This window comes from Lissotriton vulgaris, assembly GCF_964263255.1.
Source record: "Lissotriton vulgaris chromosome 12 unlocalized genomic scaffold, aLisVul1.2 SUPER_12_unloc_1, whole genome shotgun sequence".
NCBI classification, from domain to species: Eukaryota; Metazoa; Chordata; class Amphibia; order Caudata; family Salamandridae; genus Lissotriton; species Lissotriton vulgaris.
The window spans coordinates 1,562,390-1,586,297 of record NW_028240611.1 but is presented as its reverse complement, the minus strand read 5'-3'; the positions used below and the strand labels follow the sequence as shown (position 1 = coordinate 1,586,297).

Here is a 23,908-nt window from a genome sequence, read left to right as displayed (position 1 = left end):
TTCGGGATTATGTCCTTGGTGGTTTAAGAAAAGTTGTAGTCAACAAGTGACTGATGTGAATATTAAGGATGTGGCTGGAAAAGTGGAGCTCAAACAAAACAAGTACAAATGCAATTATGATTCTAGGATGAATGTTAGACAACCAGTTTTCATGGTTGGAGATGTTGTCAGGATTCGCAAACCAGGGTTCATTGCTAAAGGAGAGAACAAATTTGGTAAGCCAATGAAAGTTATGCGAGTCTATCATAATAGTGTTGTTACTCAAGATGGGAAAAGATGGAATGTTAGAAGAGTTTCGAAATGTGTACCATAGTTGATTTATACATACGCATCCTGATGTTTGAATATACAGCTTTTAAGGTAAATGTCTTTTTCTTTTCTTTAAGGGGGGAAATGTGTTATATTCTGACTTCTTGGTATTTCCCTTTTAATCCATCCCTGTACATATTTCCCTTTTAATAGAACCTTTGTTCTATGTTGCACATGCACACCATTCAGGTGGTTCCATTTAGAATTGTTATGATCTGAAATGAGATACTGGGATTGTGAACTTGATGGTTGGAAGTACTGTGCTGCAGCTGAATAAATCCTGGACTTATCAATATATCTTTGGATTTCTCTTTATTTATTACAAAGTCCCCTGAAAACCTAGCAGCCGCTGGTGTGTTGGCTGACTGATTTCTGCCAGCCTGCCACCAGAGAAGAGTGTCCGTCCCCCAAGTGTGAGAGCCTTTGCTCTCAGGAGGTCAGAAACAAAGCCTGCTTGGGAAATGGTGTGCTCAAGGCATATGAGCTGCAGATCTCACACTGAGCATTAGATCGCCACCTGGTGTTGGGCTCGGATGATTGCATGTTGTTGTCGTCGTCTTGGAAGAAGTCTTTGTAGTCACAAGATAGGTGACTCCTCCCTTGGACGATAGTGCGCATGGGCATCGACTCCATCCTTAGATTGTTTTTTTCCGCCACTGGGTTCGGATGAAAGTTTTCCGCTCTGAAATCTACTTTCTAAGTAGTTCGACGTGTAAATAACTTTCAACATCAATAACCATTGGCTCGATCTCATCAGCCTGATTCCTGTCGACGACGCAAGTCCTTTGGCCTTTCCACGCTGTGAGGCCTACAGCTCATGGAAAGGATGCCCCCAGTGTGGAGCAAAATCCCCCATACAGTGACCATCACAAGGTCTGTAACCTGTGCTTATCACCAGAACACGATGAGTCCAGCTGTCCAGCCTGTGCATCCTTTCGATCCAAGAAGACCGTTCGAGATCGGAGGGCCCGTCGACACATCATGCAGAGATCAGCTCCGGAACTGGTAGACATCTTTGACGAGGGTCCAGATGTCCCAGAGGAAGATTCTGAAGATCTCGAAATCGTATCTAGGGCAGACGACTCCATACCATCGGGTCAATGCGTGAGTACTACTGCCCCTGCCCCAACCCCAACACCCAAATCGAAGGCAAAGGTCAACACTCCGCCTCCAGGGCCCAATCATCACTGGAAGAGTACTTCAGAAGCCCCCCCCTTCGACCCCGACTCAGAAGATAATTCACAAGCCTTCCGGTAGCTCGGGACCGAGCAAACCGCATGTGCCGATACCACCAGCTCCCTCGGCACCGAAACCGGAAGAAGTCCCGGTTCCGAAATCCACTCCAAAATTGTCAACTCGGAAAGACAAAACGGCTTGGAAAATAATAAAGCCTGGTTCCGATGTTTCCAAGCCAACAAAACCAGCTTCGGCTCCAAATCCAAGATCTTCGGAGCGAAAACCTATGCCAAAGGACTCTGCCACAACTCCTAAGGCTAAGGACAAAGACAAGCAACAACCACGCTTGGAACCCAAAAAATCAGCACCGAAAGCAGTTTGTGAAGAAGAGGAGCTTTTTCACCTTGATCCTAGACAGAAAAAGATCAATATTGACCCAAGGACAGGACATGTTTCTACTGTGCCAGACAGAAAGAGGAAGTTAGATACAGCACCTCCACCTCCAGTGCCTGTAAAGAAGGACGACTCTGCCACGTCACCTATGCGCCCTTCTTCTCCTATACCTCCCTCTATTCTACCTCCTCTTCCTTCTCCTCAAAATGTTCCTCCTCATTATTCACCACAACATACACCTCCTCATAATGATGATAATGATATGGGGGGAGGGGACGACCCAAATGACCCTTTTAACCCCTTCGATGCTCATGACGAGCTCAGCTGGTCATGACCGCGCCCGTTTTCATTATGGTCCAGCACAGGAGAAGGATATTGTCAGCAGGGATGGTGTTAACTACCCAACAGATCCACCTGACTGGGAGTATCCAATCCGACCCGATGTACCAGATATCCCTGACCACATCCATACCATCTCCTCCAGAAGGTATGATTGGGTTTAGACACGTACTCAATAGGGCTGCCGTCCATCATGGGGTCACAATGCACTCAGATGAGGCAGAAGAGGATTTTCTACTTGATACTTTTGAACAATCCCAAAAGTCAATTCAGATATTACCTATGATTAAAGGGGTCATTGAGCATGCACCAGAAGCGTTTAAAGATCCTTTACGGGCTAGGATCATAAACCCAAGAATAGAAAAGAAGTACAGGCCTGTTCCTGGGAATCCTGCCTACATTAAAGGACAGCTACCCTTAGATTCCCAAGTCATTTCAAACGCTAGAAAAAGAGCAAACTCACAGACATCCGGTGAGGAACCACCTCCTGATAAAGAGTCAAAGATGATAGATGCTTCAGGCAAGAGAATAGCTGTACAAGTAGGTAACACATGGCGCATCGCTAATACACAGGCCCTCTTCGCAAGATACGACAGGGCTCACTATGGTCCGCTAGAAACACTCCTACAGCATCTACCTGACCAATATAAAGCGCAGGCTTATGACCTTAGCCAAGAGGGTAAGCTAATCTCCAGTGCATCAATCCAATGCGCACTAGATGTAGCAGACACTGCATCTAGAGCAATGAACACTAGCGTCCTCCTTAGACGCCACGCATGGCTACGCATTTCAGGCTTTAAGCAAGAAGTGCAAACTACCATCTTAAATCAGCCATTTAACCAACAGCAGCTTTTTGGGCCCGCTGTAGACACAGCACTTGAAAAAATGAAAAAGGACACTGACCCTGCCAAGTCTATGGGAGCTTTGCATTCCCCACAAACAAGAGGCTCCTTTTGTCGCTCCTTCTATAGAGGAGGCTCCAAACAGACTGGAGCAGACCATTCAGCTTCCTTTAAAACCAATAAACATCCTCCAATAGGGGATATTTTAGAGGAGGCTAGAGAGGCAACAACAAGAAGGGGAGAGGTCGAGGTAATAACAATTGAACCTCTTCCACCACAAAACAGTGACTTCCTTCCGCTCCCCCAACAGCATTCCACTCCTGTCGGGGGAGATTAACACCGTTTCTACCTGTCTGGAATTCCATCACAACTGACAAGTGGGTAAGACAAGTTATCCAGTATGGCTACTGCCTAGAAATTACAGCTACCCCGCCACAAATACCACCCAGGCAGTGACCAATGTCCACAGAACATCTAACGCTGCTCCAACAAGAGGTTCTCTCATTACTTCAAAAGGACGCAATAGAAATAGTTCCATTACAACATCAAGGGACAGGGGTTTGTTCGCTGTATTTCCTAATACCCAAGAAGAACGGGACACTAAGACCCATTCTCGACCTCAGGCCCCTCAATCTGTATATACACTCAGATCATTTTCATATGATCACTTTACAACAAGTGCTCCCATTGTTGAAACAAGGCGATTTCCTCACTACACTAGACCTCAAGGACGCCTACTTCCACATTCCTATACATCCTTCTCACAGGAAGTATCTACGGCTTGTACTAGAAGGACAACACTATCCATTCAAAGTCCTTCCATTCGGGGTCACAACTGCACCAAGAGTGTTTACAAAGTGCCTAGCAGTGGTAGCAGCACATCTTAGAAGACAACAAATCCATGTCCATGACGACTGGCTCATCAAAGCCAAGTCATTCAATCCGTGTGTCCAACACACATCTCAGACAATTCAAACATTGCACGACCTGGGGTTTACAATCAACTACACCAAGTCGCATCTCCAGCCCTCTAATGTACATCAATACCTAGGGGCTACAATAAACACCAGTACAGCTCTAGCTTATCCCAGTCCAGCCAGGATACAGAGCATTCAAGCCTTAGTCACAAGGTTTCAAGACCAACACTCTCTCCCAGCCAGAGTGTTCATGCAATTAATAGGCATGATGGCATCTTGCATTTTTATTGTACCATATGCAAGACTGCAAATGCGCCCATTGCAGGAATGTCTAGCACAACAGTGGAACCAGGCTCAAGGACAACTTACAGACCTAGTGTTGGTCGCTCTCTGCAGTGGTGGAACACCGAAAACTTGGCCAGAGGGCGGCAGTTCCTCGACCCTGTTCCACAGATAGTACTTACAACAGACGCATCTCCTACACCATACAACTCAGGGAAGATGGACCACTCAACAAAAAGTGTTCCACATCAATCACATGGAGCTGCTAGCAATATTCCTAGCACTGAAGTCCTTCCAAGTACATGCACAGAACAAAACTGTCCTGATCCGGACGGACAACATGTCAGCCATGTACTACATGCAAAAACAAGGAGGCACCCATTCTCTGCAACTGCCCCAGCTTGCACAAAACATTTGGAGATGGGCCATTCCACAACAGATATATCTACTAGCAGAGCACCTTCCAGGGGTTCACAATCAGATTGAAGATCTGTTAAGTCGGCAGACACAACAGCTTCACAAATGGGAACTACATCCGCAAGTTCTTCAACCATTGTTTCACAAGTGGGGTCACCCAGAAATAGATCTGTTCGTCACACACGAAAACGCAAAATGCCCAACCTTCGCCGCCAGATTTCCACACCCGCTGTCCAAAGGCATTGCGATATGGATGAACTGGTCAGGCAGATTTGCGTACGCTTTTCCGCCACTCCCATTAATACCACTAGTAGTGCGCAAGCTACAACAGTCTCTCAAAGTGATCTTAGTAGCTCCCACATGGGCACATCAGCTGTGGTTCACAACCCTGCTAGAACTCTCTCTAGTTCTACATCAAAGACTGTCTGACACCATCCACGCTAACGCAGAACCATTGAGACATCAGACATCCAGACCCAAGTCAACTGAATCTGGCGATCTGGCTCCTGAAGTCTTAGTTTGGTTACCTTAACCTCCCACCAGCCTGTATGAACATCATTAAAGAGGCCAGGAGACCCACTGCCAGAGCTTGTTATGCTGCTAAATGGAAAAAGTTTGCCATTTACTGCACCAATAATCAAAGTGATCCCCTGGATGCTTCCATCCAGAATATCATCTGCTACCTTCTACACTTACAAAGATGAAATCTAGTATATTCAACTATACGGCTACACCTTGCAGCCATTGCTGCGTACCTACAAAGTAGACAACATCTGTCATTAGAGTGCCGGCAATTAAAGCATTTATGGAAGGATTACAAAGAATCATTCCTCCTAGGTTACCACCCTCTCCAGTGTGGAACCTAAAGATTGTTCTTACCAGGCACATGGGAACCCCTTTTGAACCTTTACACAAATGTGAGCGGTAGTTCCTCACATGGAAAACGGCTTTCCTCATTGCTATTACCTCCCTCAGGAGAGTAAGTGAGACTCAAGCTTTCACTGTAGAAGAACCTTTTTTACAATTACACCGTAACAAGGTGGTCCTAAGAACAAATCCCAAATTCCTTCCTAAAGTCATTACTCCTTTTCATCTAAACCAATCAGTAGAGTTACCATTTTTTTTCAAAACCCAGACTCTGTAGCAGAAAGAGCTCTACACAGCCTAGACGTCTGTCTATTACATTGACAGGACCAAATCCTTTCGCAAAACAAAACAACTGTTTGTGTCTTTCTCTCCACCACATAAAGGCGACCCCCTCTCTAAAGGTGGGATTGCCAGGTGGATTGTAAAATGCATACAAATATGCTATCAAAAAGGAAAACGTACATTAGCAATTCCTCCTAGAGCGCACTCCACACGCAAACTAGGAGCCTCTATGGCTTTCTTAGGGAGCATTCCCCTAGAAGACATTTGCAAGACGACAACATGGTCTACACCACACACCTTCACTAAACACTATTGTGTTGATGTGCAAGCCTAGCAACCAGCTGCTGTAGGCCAAGCTGTCATCAAAACTCTCTTTCAAAGTACTGCAACAGATACAGGGGACCACCGCTAGGGGAGACACTGCTGTATAATCGATGCTCAGTGTGAGATCTGCAGCTCCTATGCCTCGAATGGAAAATGCTTCTTCCCAGTATGCATCTGTTCTTGGCATGTAGAGCTGCAGAGTCGTACACGCCCTCCCGCCTCCCCGGACTTGTATCTGTTCCAGTACTATCTTAATTAGATATACACGCATGGACATCCCTTTTTCTTTCTACAAACTCCATCATTTCCCATCATGGCAAAAAACAATCTAAGGATGGAGTCGATGTCTATGCGCACTATCGTCCAAGGGAGGAGTCACCTATCTCGTGACTACAAAGACTTCTTCCAAGACAACAACATGCAATCATCCAAGCCCAACACCAGATGGCGCTCTAATGCTAAGTGAGAGAATCTGCAGCGCTACATGCCAAGAACAGATGCATACTGGTAAGTAGCATTTTCCTTATACCCCCACCTACAGGATGACCTGTTGATTAGCATTCCAGGGCAAGGGCGCTTCAAGGAAGATACCACCTTTGAAATGTGAGTCTGGCTCCCCTCACAGGAGATGAAGCCGACCCCACTTTATCCAGAGCCTTTTGTGACCTGTACAGCTGGGAAAATTAGCTCGTCAGGTAGGCGTGCCACCCCCAGCTAGCACCTCCCTAAGGTGGCCTAGTCTGAGGTGGACACTACTTTTCAGAAATAGCCATCTTTGTGATGGAAAACATAGAAATTCTGGGACTGGGTTATGTCCACATCCCACAAGAAGTGGTCATATAAGGGGCGTAGTGACTTCTAAGTCAGTAGCCCATTGGGTACTACCCTACACTCCCCTAACACCCCTAAATTCAGTATTTCGGGGAGCTCCTGCCACCAGAAAATCAGATCCTGCCAACCTGAGAAACAAAGATGAACGTGAGGACTCGCAACAGCAAGAACAGAAGACCCAGCAACTGGCAAGGCGCCAACCCTGCTGGCCTGCCTGCTGATTCCACCAATTGTACCAAAAGACGACTTGTCCTGCAGATTCTAAGTCCCTAAAGCCCGGGAGACCTACCAGTACTTCAGCCTGGAACGAAGACCTCCAGAGAAGTAGCGGACCTGCTTCCCTGCATCCTTCATGCAACCAAAGACCCTGCGTGGACTTTGTGACCACAGAAACCTGACGCATGAAGACCCCACTGCACCTGACACTCCAAGAGCAAGTTGGAGTGGGCCAACGGTGTCAAACGTGTGGTCCCCCAGCCTTCCAGAGACCGAGTCCCCTGTGGTTTCACCCTCATTGAACTCTCTGACAACGCCTGCACACGCAGGTCCCCTCTACAGCGACTGCTCCCCGTAAGTACAAGCATTGGCATAGCCAATAGGTCTCGCCTTTGGGACCTTATACGTGTTTAGCCATGCAACAACAGTTGATGTTGTTGCACAAAGGATATTGTGATGGATAACTAAACACTTATAAGGTCCCAAAGGCGAGACCTATTGGCTATGCCAATGCTTGTTCAGTTTGTTATTGTTGCCTGCGTTGTGTTTGATAGGTGTAATTGCAGTCTGGTGTGGCTGGGAGTGCCAGAAGCATTCTTTCTCTAAGCAACAAACTGTTCTTATACAACAAAATACCGAAGGTTTGTATCTAGTTGCCAAATGCAGCTCGGCTATAAAAAGCAGGCGAAGTGACTTGCTTTCATCCGAAGAACAATACTCTTAACCTGGAGATAAAAAATAATTCCGAGAGGGGCGAGCCTCCGTGCCTGGTGCAGCCTGTCCTGTGCTTCTATGGATCTATTTAATTTCAATCAAATATAAATAAGGCACTGCACTGAAGTTGTGAATTTAGATCCAGATGACTGTACAGCTTAGATCCAGACAATTGTAAGGCCAAGGATTTGTGTAAATTGTAGGAACCAAACGAGTGAAGCTGCTGTTGAATTCTTACGTTCTACGTTTCCACTTTGTTACATTGGTTATTCTGAGGCCTGAACGACATGTGTAAATCACTGACCAGTCACTGGTGTCTACATTAAAATTATGAGCGATTCATAGTTATTCTGTGACTGGAACTGTTAACATAGGGACTGTGCTAGGGTATGTAGAGAATGTGCGTGGGCCTGCCATAGTATTTAATGACTGGTTTGTCTGTGCGAGGCCTAGCCTCGTGTGTGAAGAAGGAATCCTTAATTCATAGAAGATGTGAGCAGCTTCGGTGGAGAGAGGGGTTTGGGGGGGCGGAGTATGCCTTGGCACATAGTGGTGTGAAACGTCATGGCTGTATATACTGTATCAGAACTATATCTGGGTGGAAAAAGTTGCTGCAGCTGTGTAAAAGCATGCTCCGTGTTTTGAAATTGATGCAACTTGCCATGACTTCTAGTCGGGCGCTTAAATTATGCTGCAATTTAGGTCAAAATGATTTGATGCGGTGGATTACATTATGCGGCGAAGGAAAAAGCAATTTATGCAGTATGCTGTGTAATTAAAAGCACATTGTGACATTCGTCATTTAGCTATTTAAAAATGTTAACATATTCACACAAAAGGGATCCCATTCCTATAGCAATTACATTGTTTTATTAAGAAGGGAGCTATACATTCATCAGAATCAATTCAAAATGTTATTCCCTTAACAAACACCGCTGATATTGTATTACATGAAAGCACGAGAATACCATTCTAGTAAAGTGGCCCTTTCTACCTCACAGAGTAAAATAGTTTGTGTGAAACGTAAAACGTGGTACTCCGCAGAAAAACAAGCCTACATGTACGCTCGTCAAGTCTTGTCATAACAAGACAAGCAATGGCCGCGCGGCCGTGAAAGTGACATGGCCGCGCGGCCACGAAAGTGAAAGTAATGGCCAGTGATGCGGAGGAAGAGATCAGAAAGGCAGATGGCGGCTGCGTGCGTTCGCGCAAGCTTGAGGCCAGGAAAAGCTTGTGGATAGCACTTTGAAAACCCCCTCACTAAAAGTCGAGCATGCAGCGCATGCGCTGCTCTAGGCTCAACCTAAAAAACAGATGTTTAAGGACACTTCTGCACCCGTTGCCCCTAGGCCTCGGAGAAGCAGACCAAAGGTGTCCCTATTTCCCTTAGCATCGTGAATCCTGAGCCTTCCTGTTGGTACAGCCCGACTAGCCCCCCCTGTCGAAGCTTGCATCCTCTTTTCATCGCGACCGATCACCATAGAGTAACATTTGGCACCATACTCTTATTTTGCTGCCCTAGTGCTGCTGGTGGTGTTCTGCTGGTGCTGCCTTGGACCTTGCTCCCCACTCACCTGACCTTCTGGATGTTGGTCCCGTAAGTCGCTTTATAAGCTTGAGCCTAGTAGGTGTTTCGATAGTTTTGAAAACAACTCCTGTAGCATCAGGTCTTTGGCCCTAATCACTTGTCTGTTTTCTTTGTGGACACCAAATATTTGTAGGACTAGTCATTTGCGATGTTTGTTCCACCGTAAGTCCTGCCTCCTCCTTGATACTTTCTAGGCCCATAGGTTATGATTTTGGTTAAATTCACCTCCAAGTTGTTAGCCGTGGTATAGATGCATAGTTGGTCGGGGAGTCGTTGGAAGACCAACACCTGTGTGACTAAATAGCGCGAAGTCATCTGCCTATAGCAGGTTACTGGTCCGGGTACCACCGATTTTAGGGGGTGACTGTTGATGGCTTCCATTGACTGCGATAAATAAGTAAAAAAAGCAAGGGGGCAAAACGCAGCCCTGTTTTACTCCTCGTGGTGTCATTATTTTCCTGGAGATGCGCGCTCCTTCCCCCCATTTAAGGTTGATCCATGTATTGGTTTGGAGCTGAATACTGGCATCGCACAGAGGCAACGGCACGGCCCATTTCTGCATCTTGGCCCACAATAGGTTCCTTGGAACTCGTTCAAAAGCTGCTTTCGCGTCTACAAACAGCAGCGGATTAAAGTCTTTGAGACTGCTGCTTTGTCCATCAATACTAATATTGCATTTAAGTTTTTAAGCATCCCAGATTTAGCACAAACCCTGTTTGATTGGACGGCAGTAGCTGCTTTTGTTCTGCCTATGCCTCGAGCTCTTCCCGTAGCGAGCTGGCGGGATATTTGGCATCGATGGCAAGGAGGGCTATGAACCTGCAGTTTTTTGGTTTTGATCTTGAGCCACCTTTGGAGATTGGATTCCCGCCATTAGGCCCAGGAGTCCCTTCAGATTGCCCCTTTATGAGAAGGCTCTCTCTCTGGGTTATGAGGGTCGATTGGAGGTGTGTATCTTGATGATGTGTATTCCGTCACCAGGGACGGAGTTCGTTGTCTGCTGTGCTCGTGTTCCTTGTATTGCTGTCAGCTGATTTATTTTGTTCCTTGATGTTGATTGCGTCTGAGAAGGATGGTACTTGGAGGCCCAGTCATTTCACAGCTTACAGGTTAGACCTGTTGTTTATGCTGGTTATTGCAGCAACCCTGGTCACTGAAGGACCTATTCCTGCTGAAAACGTTTGCTATGTCTCTTATGAAACTTGTATCTTTGCCCTATACGTTGCTGCGACGATGGCCACTGAGAGGCCATTGTCAAGTCAAGTCAAGTCAGATAATTTATATAGCGCGCTACATACCCAGAGGGTCTCAAGGCGCTTGAAGAAGGGTGGGGAATTACATGTCGAATATCCAGGTTTTAAGTTGCTTTCTGAATGCTAGGTGGTTCCGAGTGAGGCGAAGGTGAATGGGAAGTGAGTTCCAGGTTTTAGCCGCCAGGTAGGAGAAGGATCTTCCTCCCATGGTGGTTTTGTTGATGCGAGGTACAGCAGCAAGGGCTTGGTTGGAAGAGCGTAGCTGGCGGGGGGGAGTGTAGAAGGAAAGTCGTGTGTTGAGGCATTCGGGTCCAAGTTCGTAAAGTGCTTTGTGTGCGTGGGTTAGGAGGCGGAATGTTATCCTCTTATTGACGGGGAGCCAGTGGAGGTTTTTTAGGTGACCAGAAATGTGGTCTTTACGCGGGATGTCTAGTATGAGTCTGGCTGATGCGTTCTGGATGCGTTGGAGTTTTTTCTGAAGTTTTGCGGTGGTACCGGCGTATAGGGTGTTTCCGTAGTCCAGGCGGCTTGTAACCAGTGCGTGGGTGACCGTTTTTCTAGTTTCGGTGGGGATCCAGCGAAATGTTTTTTTGAGCATGCGAAGAATGTTGAAGCAAGATGATGAAACGGCGTTGACTTGTCTGGTCATCGAGAGAGAGGAGTCCAGGATGACGCCCAGGTTCCGTGCGTGGTCCGTCGGGATGGGTGCTTTTCCAAGGTCCTCTGGCCACCAAGAGTCGTCCCAGGCGGAGGGGGAGGTACCTAAGATAAGGACTTCTGTTTTGTCTGAATTCAGTTTCAGACGGCTGTGCTTCATCCACTAGGCTACTTCTTTCATTCCTTCATGTAGGTTAGTTTTGGCGGTGTTAGGGTCTTTGGTGAGTGAGAGGATCAGTTGAGTGTCATCAGCGTAGGAGATGATGTTGAGGTTGTGTTGGCGTGCGATGGCCGCGAGGGGGCTCATGTATACTTTGAAGAGGGTGGGGCTGGAGTGAGTGCCCGTCTGTAATGACTCAGTCAAGCATTAGAGTTTTGAAGCTGGTTTGTGTGTTCCTAAACCATCCCGCAGGGATGATCTTTCCGTCCCACACTCCTTCCTTAGCATGTAAGTCCATGACGCGTGAAACTGAGGTCATTCACTCTCACTCGGACAGCTACTAACTAGGGTCCTGTCTTTAATTGTTCACTGCAGCCCTCTTGCCACAAACCCAGCTCTCACCACTTCCTGCAACTTTGATTCTTTTCCCACTCTCCCAGGACAGTCTGCTGTTCCTACTCAGACCCCATGCCCAGCTGTGCACTTCCAACATTCTCCCATAATTGCAATTCAGACCAAATCCGGTGTTTCCCTCCACCTATCTGGACTGCTTCTCAAAGCCTTGAATCTCTTTCAACAGGGCCGCGGCCTACAGCAAGCTGGGCAACTATGTGGGGGCAGTGCGGGACTGTGAGCGAGCCATTGCAATCGACCCTGGGTACAGCAAAGCCTACGGAAGGATGGGGTAAGTCTGCTATGTGATGTTCGTGCCCAAATACACATGCATACATACATGTACATTGCACGTGAAGACCAAGCACAGGCCTCCATGGCACACACACAATCAACACTGCGCACCCACACCTACAATTGGGATAGATGCCCCCATATGCGTGGGCACCTTTCTAACACAGGGCATTGGTGCATAGCCTTATCAATCTTGCGCCACAATCCATAGATTCTGAATATTCTTCAGTGAGCATCCACTGAGTCTGTGGACATACTTGTAACACTGAATTTATAACCTGCGCGCCCTCATGCAGTCTGCCTTGCGCTCTCTCATGCAGTCTGCCTTGCGCTCTCTCATGCAGTCTGCCTTGCGCCCTCTCATGCAGTCTGCCTTGGGCCTCTCATGCAGTCTGCCTTGGGCCTCTCATGCAGTCTGCCTTGGGCCTCTCATGCAGTCTGCCTTGGGCCTCTCATGCAGTCTGCCTTGGGCCTCTCATGCAGTCTGCCTTGGGCCTCTCATGCAGTCTGCCTTGGGCCTCTCATGCAGTCTGCCTTGCAGTCTGCCTTGCGCTCTCTCATGCAGTCTGCCTTGCGCTCTCTCATGCAGTCTGCCTTGCGCCCTCTCATGCAGTCTGCCTTGGGCCTCTCATGCAGTCTGCCTTGGGCCTCTCATGCAGTCTGCCTTGGGCCTCTCATGCAGTCTGCCTTGGGCCTCTCATGCAGTCTGCCTTGGGCCTCTCATGCAGTCTGCCTTGGGCCTCTCATGCAGTCTGCCTTGGGCCTCTCATGCAGTCTGCCTTGGGCCTCTCATGCAGTCTGCCTTGCGCTCTCTCATGCAGTCTGCCTTGCGCTCTCTCATGCAGTCTGCCTTGGGCCTCTCATGCAGTCTGCCTTGCGCTCTCTCATGCAGTCTGCCTTGGGCCTCTCATGCAGTCTGCCTTGGGCCTCTCATGCAGTCTGCCTTGCGCCCTCTCATGCAGTCTGCCTTGGGCCTCTCATGCAGTCTGCCTTGGGCCTCTCATGCAGTCTGCCTTGGGCCTCTCATGCAGTCTGCCTTGGGCCTCTCATGCAGTCTGCCTTGGGCCTCTCATGCAGTCTGCCTTGGGCCTCTCATGCAGTCTGCCTTGGGCCTCTCATGCAGTCTGCCTTGGGCCTCTCATGCAGTCTGCCTTGGGCCTCTCATGCAGTCTGCCTTGGGCCTCTCATGCAGTCTGCCTTGGGCCTCTCATGCAGTCTGCCTTGCGCTCTCTCATGCAGTCTGCCTTGCGCTCTCTCATGCAGTCTGCCTTGGGCCTCTCATGCAGTCTGCCTTGCGCTCTCTCATGCAGTCTGCCTTGCGCTCTCTCATGCAGTCTGCCTTGCGCTCTCTCATGCAGTCTGCCTTGGGCCTCTCATGCAGTCTGCCTTGGGCCTCTCATGCAGTCTGCCTTGGGCCTCTCATGCAGTCTGCCTTGGGCCTCTCATGCAGTCTGCCTTGGGCCTCTCATGCAGTCTGCCTTGGGCTCTCTCATGCAGTCTGCCTTGGGCCTCTCATGCAGTCTGCCTTGGGCCTCTCATGCAGTCTGCCTTGCGCTCTCTCATGCAGTCTGCCTTGCGCTCTCTCATGCAGTCTGCCTTGCGCTCTCTCATGCAGTCTGCCTTGCGCTCTCTCATGCAGTCTGCCTTGCGCTCTCTCATGCAGTCTGCCTTGGGCCTCTCATGCAGTCTGCCTTGGGCCTCTCATGCAGTCTGCCTTGGGCCTCTCATGCAGTCTGCCTTGGGCCTCTCATGCAGTCTGCCTTGGGCCTCTCATGCAGTCGGCCTTGGGCCTCTCATGCAGTCTGCCTTGGGCCTCTCATGCAGTCTGCCTTGCGCTCTCTCATGCAGTCTGCCTTGCGCTCTCTCATGCAGTCTGCCTTGGGCCTCTCATGCAGTCTGCCTTGCGCTCTCTCATGCAGTCTGCCTTGCGCTCTCTCATGCAGTCTGCCTTGCGCTCTCTCATGCAGTCTGCCTTGGGCCTCTCATGCAGTCTGCCTTGGGCCTCTCATGCAGTCTGCCTTGGGCCTCTCATGCAGTCTGCCTTGGGCCTCTCATGCAGTCTGCCTTGGGCCTCTCATGCAGTCTGCCTTGGGCTCTCTCATGCAGTCTGCCTTGGGCCTCTCATGCAGTCTGCCTTGGGCCTCTCATGCAGTCTGCCTTGCGCTCTCTCATGCAGTCTGCCTTGCGCTCTCTCATGCAGTCTGCCTTGCGCTCTCTCATGCAGTCTGCCTTGCGCTCTCTCATGCAGTCTGCCTTGCGCTCTCTCATGCAGTCTGCCTTGGGCCTCTCATGCAGTCTGCCTTGGGCCTCTCATGCAGTCTGCCTTGGGCCTCTCATGCAGTCTGCCTTGGGCCTCTCATGCAGTCTGCCTTGGGCCTCTCATGCAGTCTGCCTTGGGCCTCTCATGCAGTCTGCCTTGCGCTGTCTTCATTTCAGAGCTGTCTCTCTCTTCCAAAGCATCACACAGAGGAGAGCGTTCACAATCACTTGCACTGGCACCAATCTCTAAGCGCTTTAAACCTTCATGCTGGGGGAGCCAGGGGGCAGCAATACAATCTGGAGCGTGTTTTACACCTTAAATCTCAATAAGTTGTGAAAAGACGTGTTAAAATGAAAGTCTGGCACATACAATGGCTGAAACACACACTACATGTTACAAATATAGAGTCAGGGCAGCCAACATAATATGCAAGAAACTCAGTTTCGGCTGTTCTTTTTCTTGGACTGCATACAGAATGTTGCACTTTAATTTCCTCTCCCTGTCAGGAGGAAGCCGCAGCACCTCAGCAAAAACTAATATTTAGAGATTAGGAACTGTTAGAGGCTAAAAGCCTCTGTCATCACACCCAAAGCCACCCTTGAAACACTCCATCCTGTTCACAACTCCATGTGTACATCACTAGGTCACCTTTTCAGCCTTCCCTTATCCTAATAAACTTACATCGTGCCCTGAGGGTCAGGATTAATCGATGTATTGTGTACCTGCGTATCCTCATCTGCATGGTTCTCATACGCACCAGTGCAGCCTTCTTCAGCTTCTGAAACAGTGGACACAGCAGTAATGAGAGTGATTCTAACGCACAGCTGACCAGCTAGAGCTGGATGTTGGCAGAACACACTTACAAGTACTACTACCCAACAACCACATGCAACTCAAACTTAAACTTCCAAGACATCATTTTGGTGGGCCCTAGATTTAGTTACCGGTGTGTAGTCCCCTCCCTGATTCATGCCGCTCCTCCCCTTAGTCCTTCTGGTGGGGTCTATTAACCTTTTTCACCCTGACAGCTGTGTGGCCTTGCATAGTTGTATGTCTTACACAGGCTGCTTCTGCGTATAATGTATGTGCGTAACCTCCCTGACCCTCATGGTTACTCAGTCTGGTTCCTGGTGCATGTCCTGAATTTCCGGTGTGTTTCCATGCCCTGTTGCTGCTCATAGCCAGTCAGACCCTCATGGTTGCTCAGTCTGGTCACTGGTGCATGTCCTGGGTTTCCGGTGTGTTTCCGTGCCCTGTTGCTGCTCATAGCCAGTCAGACCCTCATGGTTGCTCAGTCTGGTCACTGGTGCATGTCCTGAGTTTCCAGTGTGTTTCCGTGCCCTGTTGCTGCTCATAGCCAGTCAGACCCTCATGGTTGCTCAGTCTGGTCACTGGTGCATGTCCTGAGTTTCCCGGTGTGTTTCCGTTCCCTGTTGCTGCTCATAGCCAGTCAGACCCTCATGGTTGCTCAGTCTGGTCACTGGTGCATGTCCTGAGTTTCCAGTGTGTTTCCGTGCCCTGTTGCTGCTCATAGCCAGTCAGACCCTCATGGTTGCTCAGTCTGGTCACTGGTGCATGTCCTGAGTTTCCCGGTGTGTTTCCGTGCCCTGTTGCTGCTCATAGCCAGTCAGACCCTCATGGTTGCTCAGTCTGGTCATTGGTGCATGTCCTGAGTTTCCCGCTGTGTTTCCGTGCCCTGTTGCTGCTCATAGCCAGTCAGACCCTCATGGTTGCTCAGTCTGGTCACTGGTGCATGTCCTGAGTTTCCGGTGTGTTTCCATGCCCTGTTGCTGCTCATAGCCAGTCAGACCCTCATGGTTGCTCAGTCTGGTCACTGGTGCATGTCCTGGGTTTCCGGTGTGTTTCCGTGCCCTGTTGCTGCTCATAGCCAGTCAGACCCTCATGGTTGCTCAGTCTGGTCACTGGTGCATGTCCTGAGTTTCCCGGTGTGTTTCCGTTCCCTGTTGCTGCTCATAGCCAGTCAGACCCTCATGGTTGCTCAGTCTGGTCACTGGTGCATGTCCTGAGTTTCCCGGTGTGTTTCCGTGCCCTGTTGCTGCTCATAGCCAGTCAGACCCTCATGGTTGCTCAGTCTGGTCACTGGTGCATGTCCTGAGTTTCCAGTGTGTTTCCGTGCCCTGTTGCTGCTCATAGCCAGTCAGACCCTCATGGTTGCTCAGTCTGGTCACTGGTGCATGTCCTGAGTTTCCCGGTGTGTTTCCGTTCCCTGTTGCTGCTCATAGCCAGTCAGACCCTCATGGTTGCTCAGTCTGGTCACTGGTGCATGTCCTGAGTTTCCAGTGTGTTTCCGTGCCCTGTTGCTGCTCATAGCCAGTCAGACCCTCATGGTTGCTCAGTCTGGTCACTGGTGCATGTCCTGAGTTTCCCGGTGTGTTTCCGTTCCCTGTTGCTGCTCATAGCCAGTCAGACCCTCATGGTTGCTCAGTCTGGTCACTGGTGCATGTCCTGAGTTTCCCGGTGTGTTTCCGTGCCCTGTTGCTGCTCATAGCCAGTCAGACCCTCATGGTTGCTCAGTCTGGTCACTGGTGCATGTCCTGAGTTTCCAGTGTGTTTCCGTGCCCTGTTGCTGCTCATAGCCAGTCAGACCCTCATGGTTGCTCAGTCTGGTCACTGGTGCATGTCCTGAGTTTCCAGTGTGTTTCCGTGCCCTGTTGCTGCTCATAGCCAGTCAGACCCTCATGGTTGCTCAGTCTGGTCACTGGTGCATGTCCTGAGTTTCCAGTGTGTTTCCGTGCCCTGTTGCTGCTCATAGCCAGTCAGACCCTCATGGTTGCTCAGTCTGGTCACTGGTGCATGTCCTGAGTTTCCCGGTGTGTTTCCGTGCCCTGTTGCTGCTCATAGCCAGTCAGACCCTCATGGTGGCTCAGTCTGGTCACTGGTGCATGTCCTGAGTTTCCCGCTGTGTTTCCGTGCCCTGTTGCTGCTCATAGCCAGTCAGACCCTCATGGGTCAGTCTGGTCACTGGTGCATGTCCTGAGTTTCCCGGTGTGTTTCCGTTCCCTGTTGCTGCTCATAGCCAGTCAGACCCTCATGGTTGCTCAGTCTGGTCACTGGTGCATGTCCTGAGTTTCCCGGTGTGTTTCCGTTCCCTGTTGCTGCTCATAGCCAGTCAGACCCTCATGGTTGCTCAGTCTGGTCACTGGTGCATGTCCTGAGTTTCCAGTGTGTTTCCGTGCCCTGTTGCTGCTCATAGCCAGTCAGACCCTCATGGTTGCTCAGTCTGGTCACTGGTGCATGTCCTGAGTTTCCCGGTGTGTTTCCGTGCCCTGTTGCTGCTCATAGCCAGTCAGACCCTCATGGTTGCTCAGTCTGGTCATTGGTGCATGTCCTGAGTTTCCCGCTGTGTTTCCGTGCCCTGTTGCTGCTCATAGCCAGTCAGACCCTCATGGTTGCTCAGTCTGGTCACTGGTGCATGTCCTGAGTTTCCGGTGTGTTTCCGTGCCCTGTTGCTGCTCATAGCCAGTCAGACCCTCATGGTTGCTCAGTCTGGTCACTGGTGCATGTCCTGAGTTTCCAGTGTGTTTCCGTGCCCTGTTGCTGCTCATAGCCAGTCAGACCCTCATGGTTGCTCAGTCTGGTCACTGGTGCATGTCCTGAGTTTCCCGGTGTGTTTCCGTTCCCTGTTGCTGCTCATAGCCAGTCAGACCCTCATGGTTGCTCAGTCTGGTCACTGGTGCATGTCCTGAGTTTCCCGGTGTGTTTCCGTGCCCTGTTGCTGCTCATAGCCAGTCAGACCCTCATGGTTGCTCAGTCTGGTCACTGGTGCATGTCCTGAGTTTCCAGTGTGTTTCCGTGCCCTGTTGCTGCTCATAGCCAGTCAGACCCTCATGGTTGCTCAGTCTGGTCACTGGTGCATGTCCTGAGTTTCCAGTGTGTTTCCGTGCCCTGTTGCTGCTCATAGCCAGTCAGACCCTCATGGTTGCTCAGTCTGGTCACTGGTGCATGTCCTGAGTTTCCAGTGTGTTTCCGTGCCCTGTTGCTGCTCATAGCCAGTCAGACCCTCATGGTTGCTCAGTCTGGTCACTGGTGCATGTCCTGAGTTTCCCGGTGTGTTTCCGTGCCCTGTTGCTGCTCATAGCCAGTCAGACCCTCATGGTTGCTCAGTCTGGTCACTGGTGCATGTCCTGAGTTTCCCGGTGTGTTTCCGTGCCCTGTTGCTGCTCATAGCCAGTCAGACCCTCATGGTTGCTCAGTCTGGTCACTGGTGCATGTCCTGAGTTTCCCGGTGTGTTTCCGTGCCCTGTTGCTGCTCATAGCCAGTCAGACCCTCATGGTTGCTCAGTCTGGTCACTGGTGCATGTCCTGAGTTTCCAGTGTGTTTCCGTGCCCTGTTGCTGCTCATAGCCAGTCAGACCCTCATGGTTGCTCAGTCTGGTCACTGGTGCATGTCCTGAGTTTCCAGTGTGTTTCCGTGCCCTGTTGCTGCTCATAGCCAGTCAGACCCTCATGGTTGCTCAGTCTGGTCACTGGTGCATGTCCTGAGTTTCCCGGTGTGTTTCCGTGCCCTGTTGCTGCTCATAGCCAGTCAGACCCTCATGGTTGCTCAGTCTGGTCACTGGTGCATGTCCTGAGTTTCCCGGTGTGTTTCCGTGCCCTGTTGCTGCTCATAGCCAGTCAGACCCTCATGGTTGCTCAGTCTGGTCACTGGTGCATGTCCTGAGTTTCCAGTGTGTTTCCGTGCCCTGTTGCTGCTCATAGCCAGTCAGACCCTCATGGTTGCTCAGTCTGGTCACTGGTGCATGTCCTGAGTTTCCAGTGTGTTTCCGTGCCCTGTTGCTGCTCATAGCCAGTCAGACCCTCATGGTTGCTCAGTCTGGTCACTGGTGCATGTCCTGAGTTTCCCGGTGTGTTTCCGTGCCCTGTTGCTGCTCATTGCCAGTCAGACCATCATGGTTGCTCAGTCTGGTCACTGGTGCATGTCCTGAGTTTCCCGGTGTGTTTCCGTGCCCTGTTGCTGCTCATAGCCAGTCAGACCCTCATGGTTGCTCAGTCTGGTCACTGGTGCATGTCCTGAGTTTCCAGTGTGTTTCCGTGCCCTGTTGCTGCTCATAGCCAGTCAGACCCTCATGGTTGCTCAGTCTGGTCACTGGTGCATGTCCTGAGTTTCCCGGTGTGTTTCCGTGCCCTGTTGCTGCTCATTGCCAGTCAGACCATCATGGTTGCTCAGTCTGGTCACTGGTGCATGTCCTGAGTTTCCCGGTGTGTTTCCGTGCCCTGTTGCTGCTCATAGCCAGTCAGACCCTCATGGTTGCTCAGTCTGGTCACTGGTGCATGTCCTGAGTTTCCAGTGTGTTTCCGTGCCCTGTTGCTGCTCATAGCCAGTCAGACCCTCATGGTTGCTCAGTCTGGTCACTGGTGCATGTCCTGAGTTTCCCGGTGTGTTTCCGTTCCCTGTTGCTGCTCATAGCCAGTCAGACCCTCATGGTTGCTCAGTCTGGTCACTGGTGCATGTCCTGAGTTTCCCGGTGTGTTTCCGTGCCCTGTTGCTGCTCATAGCCAGTCAGACCCTCATGGTTGCTCAGTCTGGTCACTGGTGCATGTCCTGAGTTTCCAGTGTGTTTCCGTGCCCTGTTGCTGCTCATAGCCAGTCAGACCCTCATGGTTGCTCAGTCTGGTCACTGGTGCATGTCCTGAGTTTCCAGTGTGTTTCCGTGCCCTGTTGCTGCTCATAGCCAGTCAGACCCTCATGGTTGCTCAGTCTGGTCACTGGTGCATGTCCTGAGTTTCCAGTGTGTTTCCGTGCCCTGTTGCTGCTCATAGCCAGTCAGACCCTCATGGTTGCTCAGTCTGGTCACTGGTGCATGTCCTGAGTTTCCCGGTGTGTTTCCGTGCCCTGTTGCTGCTCATAGCCAGTCAGACCCTCATGGTTGCTCAGTCTGGTCACTGGTGCATGTCCTGAGTTTCCCGGTGTGTTTCCGTGCCCTGTTGCTGCTCATAGCCAGTCAGACCCTCATGGTTGCTCAGTCTGGTCACTGGTGCATGTCCTGAGTTTCCCGGTGTGTTTCCGTGCCCTGTTGCTGCTCATAGCCAGTCAGACCCTCATGGTTGCTCAGTCTGGTCACTGGTGCATGTCCTGAGTTTCCAGTGTGTTTCCGTGCCCTGTTGCTGCTCATAGCCAGTCAGACCCTCATGGTTGCTCAGTCTGGTCACTGGTGCATGTCCTGAGTTTCCCGGTGTGTTTCCGTGCCCTGTTGCTGCTCATTGCCAGTCAGACCATCATGGTTGCTCAGTCTGGTCACTGGTGCATGTCCTGAGTTTCCCGGTGTGTTTCCGTGCCCTGTTGCTGCTCATAGCCAGTCAGACCCTCATGGTTGCTCAGTCTGGTCACTGGTGCATGTCCTGAGTTTCCAGTGTGTTTCCGTGCCCTGTTGCTGCTCATAGCCAGTCAGACCCTCATGGTTGCTCAGTCTGGTCACTGGTGCATGTCCTGAGTTTCCCGGTGTGTTTCCCTGCTCATAGCCAGTCAGACCCTCATCTTTACTCAGCCTGGTCACTATCACATGGTTGTATTTTCTAGTTTTGGTTGCTCTTCTGCATCTGTTAGACTGTAGCAGCCTCTAAGTCTTTGCCTGTATTTCTTTTCATTCAGGTTGGCTCTGTCTAGTTTGAATAAATACACAGAGGCGGTGACTTATTATACACGAGCCCTGGAGTTGGATCCAGACAATGACACCTATAAGTCCAACTTGAAGATAGCGGAGATGAAGATGAAAGAGCTGCCAAGCCCCGTAAGTGGTCTTTGCCTTTGTAAATTCCTACAGTTCCTTCTGTCCTGGATCCATCTGCATCCCCATAAATTCCACTCCATATTTTCTGTGATCTGCTTCTAAGCTTTCCTGCAGGGCAGTGCTTAATTTGTGACTAAAGAAGTACCAGGGCCCTAGTCGTGGAGGCCTCTGCGGCTTCTGCATTCACTGCCAGTGACAGTACCGGCACAACGACGAACCATCACACTCCTTCAAGTGTGACAATCAGACTATTCCACACTCCTAAACCTATTAGAAAGGCTTGGGAAGCAGGTAGTCGTCATTTTTAATGTACACTGAATTAATAAACAACTGTTTTGTGCTTATCTCTAAATTAGACAGACAGCGCTACCATGTTGCAGACTGTCATAAGCACCGGTGTTGACATTTAAGTGCGGTTGTCGAGCACCAGAAACAACTTGCTCAAATTATGCACTGCTGCAGGGCCCTGTAACTTTTACAGGCCGCTTTGCTCTCTGCCCCCCTCTGCAAGCGACCCATTGTCTCCTTTTCTCTGCCCAGTGTCTGCCCAGTGCCTGTGTCTGTGCCACCACTCTGCTGTGTCTGATCAGACCTCTTTTTCTGTCTTGGGTTTGGCCCAAAACTCCATCTTTGCCGATCTAGGCCACTTACCCTGGCTTTACTTCCTTTGTCGGTGAGCTTTCTTCTGGCCACATTCCTCTCTTCTGCCTCCCGTTCTGTGTGTGCTTACATTCTCTCCCCTTTTCTCTCTCTGCTCTTTTATGTCTGTCTGATTGTTAGACGGACCGGGAAGGTCGGCCGAGATTACGGGGAGAGGTCTCCGGGGAGAGCCGCCTCCAACGACTGTACAGACAAGTAACTTCCCCCCCACAGACGGACACCACACAAGACTGAAGGTTAACGAGACTTTATATGCAATTCTTAGGTTACGATGGTATGATACAAGGAGGTCTGGACTCAGGGGTCCCCTCGATTCAAGTCTTTGGCTGAGGAAAGGGGTAGCGGGACAGTCTTAATTACCAATGAGTACGAAGTAGCTCTCAATCCTCGAGCTCGGCGTTGAGATGATCGGGCCGTGGAGGAGCCAAGCAGGTCCCGAGATGGATGAAGGAAAGATGACGGTCCGCGGCGGAGCCTGCAGGTCCCGGTGAAAGGTGACGGTTACAACGGTCCGCGGCCACGCCAGCAGGTCCCGACGACGATGAAGACTGTAGGTTACGACGGCTGTGGCAGCGCCAACAGGCAGGATGATGGTGCACAGGACAGAGCTACGGCAGCGCCAGTAGTCCGTCCAGGATGAGTTCCTCTTTACGTCTCTCGACTCCAAGATACAACTGCCTTCCTGCTCTGGAGCTGCCCCAGTTATAGGGCTGGCGTGCTTTGATGTCCGGACCCTCGCACTTGGAGGTCGGGAGGTCCGGGATGAGGGAGTCCAGACACCCAGCAGGGGGGTGGAGCCAGCGCCCGGGGAGGTGATGGGCGAGCGGCACTTGGCGGGGGAGAGCCATCGGCACCTCTTTCTCCCATTGACTTGCCAAGTAGCCCGCTCACCTCCTGGGTGGAGGGTGGTGCCGGAATGTCTGAGGCCGGGCTAGGCCCAGGGTTGAGGTCGATCGGGGGCCAGGCGGCCTCGTGATGAAGTGTCCAAGATGGCGGCCCAGGCTGGGCGCGTGGGCCGGCAGTGGATCGGGCCCATGAGGTCGATATGTTTGAAGGCAGGGGTCCCTGAGGGGACGGAGGACGTGCAATGGTGGTGTGTGGTACTTGCGTGACCGGGCTTGGGCCTGGTCGAGCCGGGGGAGAGCGGCCCTTCACGTGGCCTGTCCAACATGCGTCCCCCCCAGCTGAAGGCGGGGAGAGCTACCCATCCTCTTGGGGACTCTCCTCGTCGAGGCGGAAAAACCGGGACAGGCCATCCGCGTTGGCGTGATCTGACCCGGGCCGGTGTTCGACTGTGAAGTCCATACCTTGCAGGGAGATGGACCAGCGTAGCAACTTTGGGTTTTCCCCCCGCATATGCATCAGCCACTGCAGGGGTCGGTGGTCGGTCTGCACCCGAAAGTGGGTGCCAAAAAGGTAGGGCCGGAGCTTCTTGAGGGCCCATACCACCGCGAAGGCTTCCCTCTCTATGGTGCTCCAGCGTTGCTCCCGTGGTAGGAGTCTCCGGCTGATGAAGGCCACCGGTTGATCGAGGCCTTCGGTGTTCACTTGAGACAGGACCGCCCCAATGCCCTGGTCGGAGGCGTCCGTCTGGACGATGAACTCCCGGCTGTAGTCGGGGGCCTGGAGCACAGGGGCGGAACACATGGCGGCCTTCAACTGTTCGAATGCCGTTTGACACTCTGAGGTCCAGTTCACTTTCTTGGGCTGATTCTTTGACGTGAGTTCTGTGAGAGGCCCCACTATGGTACCATAGTCTTTCACGAACCTTCGGTAATAGCCCGTGAGGCCTAGGAAGGCTCGTACCTCGGTTTGGGTGATAGGGGGCTGCCAGTTCTGGATGGCGGCAATTTTCAGCTGTAGAGGGGCCACTAGGCCGCTTCCCACCTGGTGTCCGAGGTAGGTCACAGACCCTTGTCCAATTTGACACTTGCTGGCCTTGATCGTGAGGCCAGCTCGCTGAAGGGCTTGCAGCACTGCTCGGA

General features: G+C 51.0%; 1 protein-coding gene across 2 annotated transcripts in view; it reads left to right on the top strand.

Annotated features, from left to right (window-relative positions):
* Window positions 1-23,908, top strand: part of SGTA (small glutamine rich tetratricopeptide repeat co-chaperone alpha) — a 209,925-nt gene that overhangs the window by 157,667 nt on the left and 28,350 nt on the right. Inside the window, exons 5-6 of one of the 2 annotated variants that reach the window (XM_086947834.1) lie at window positions 12,148-12,252; window positions 21,125-21,263. In XM_086947834.1, the coding sequence (XP_086803960.1) occupies window positions 12,148-12,252; window positions 21,125-21,263 (244 nt within the window). The remainder of the gene's footprint in view (window positions 1-12,147; window positions 12,253-21,124; window positions 21,264-23,908) is intronic. The other variant, XM_086947835.1, reaches the window with a different exon arrangement.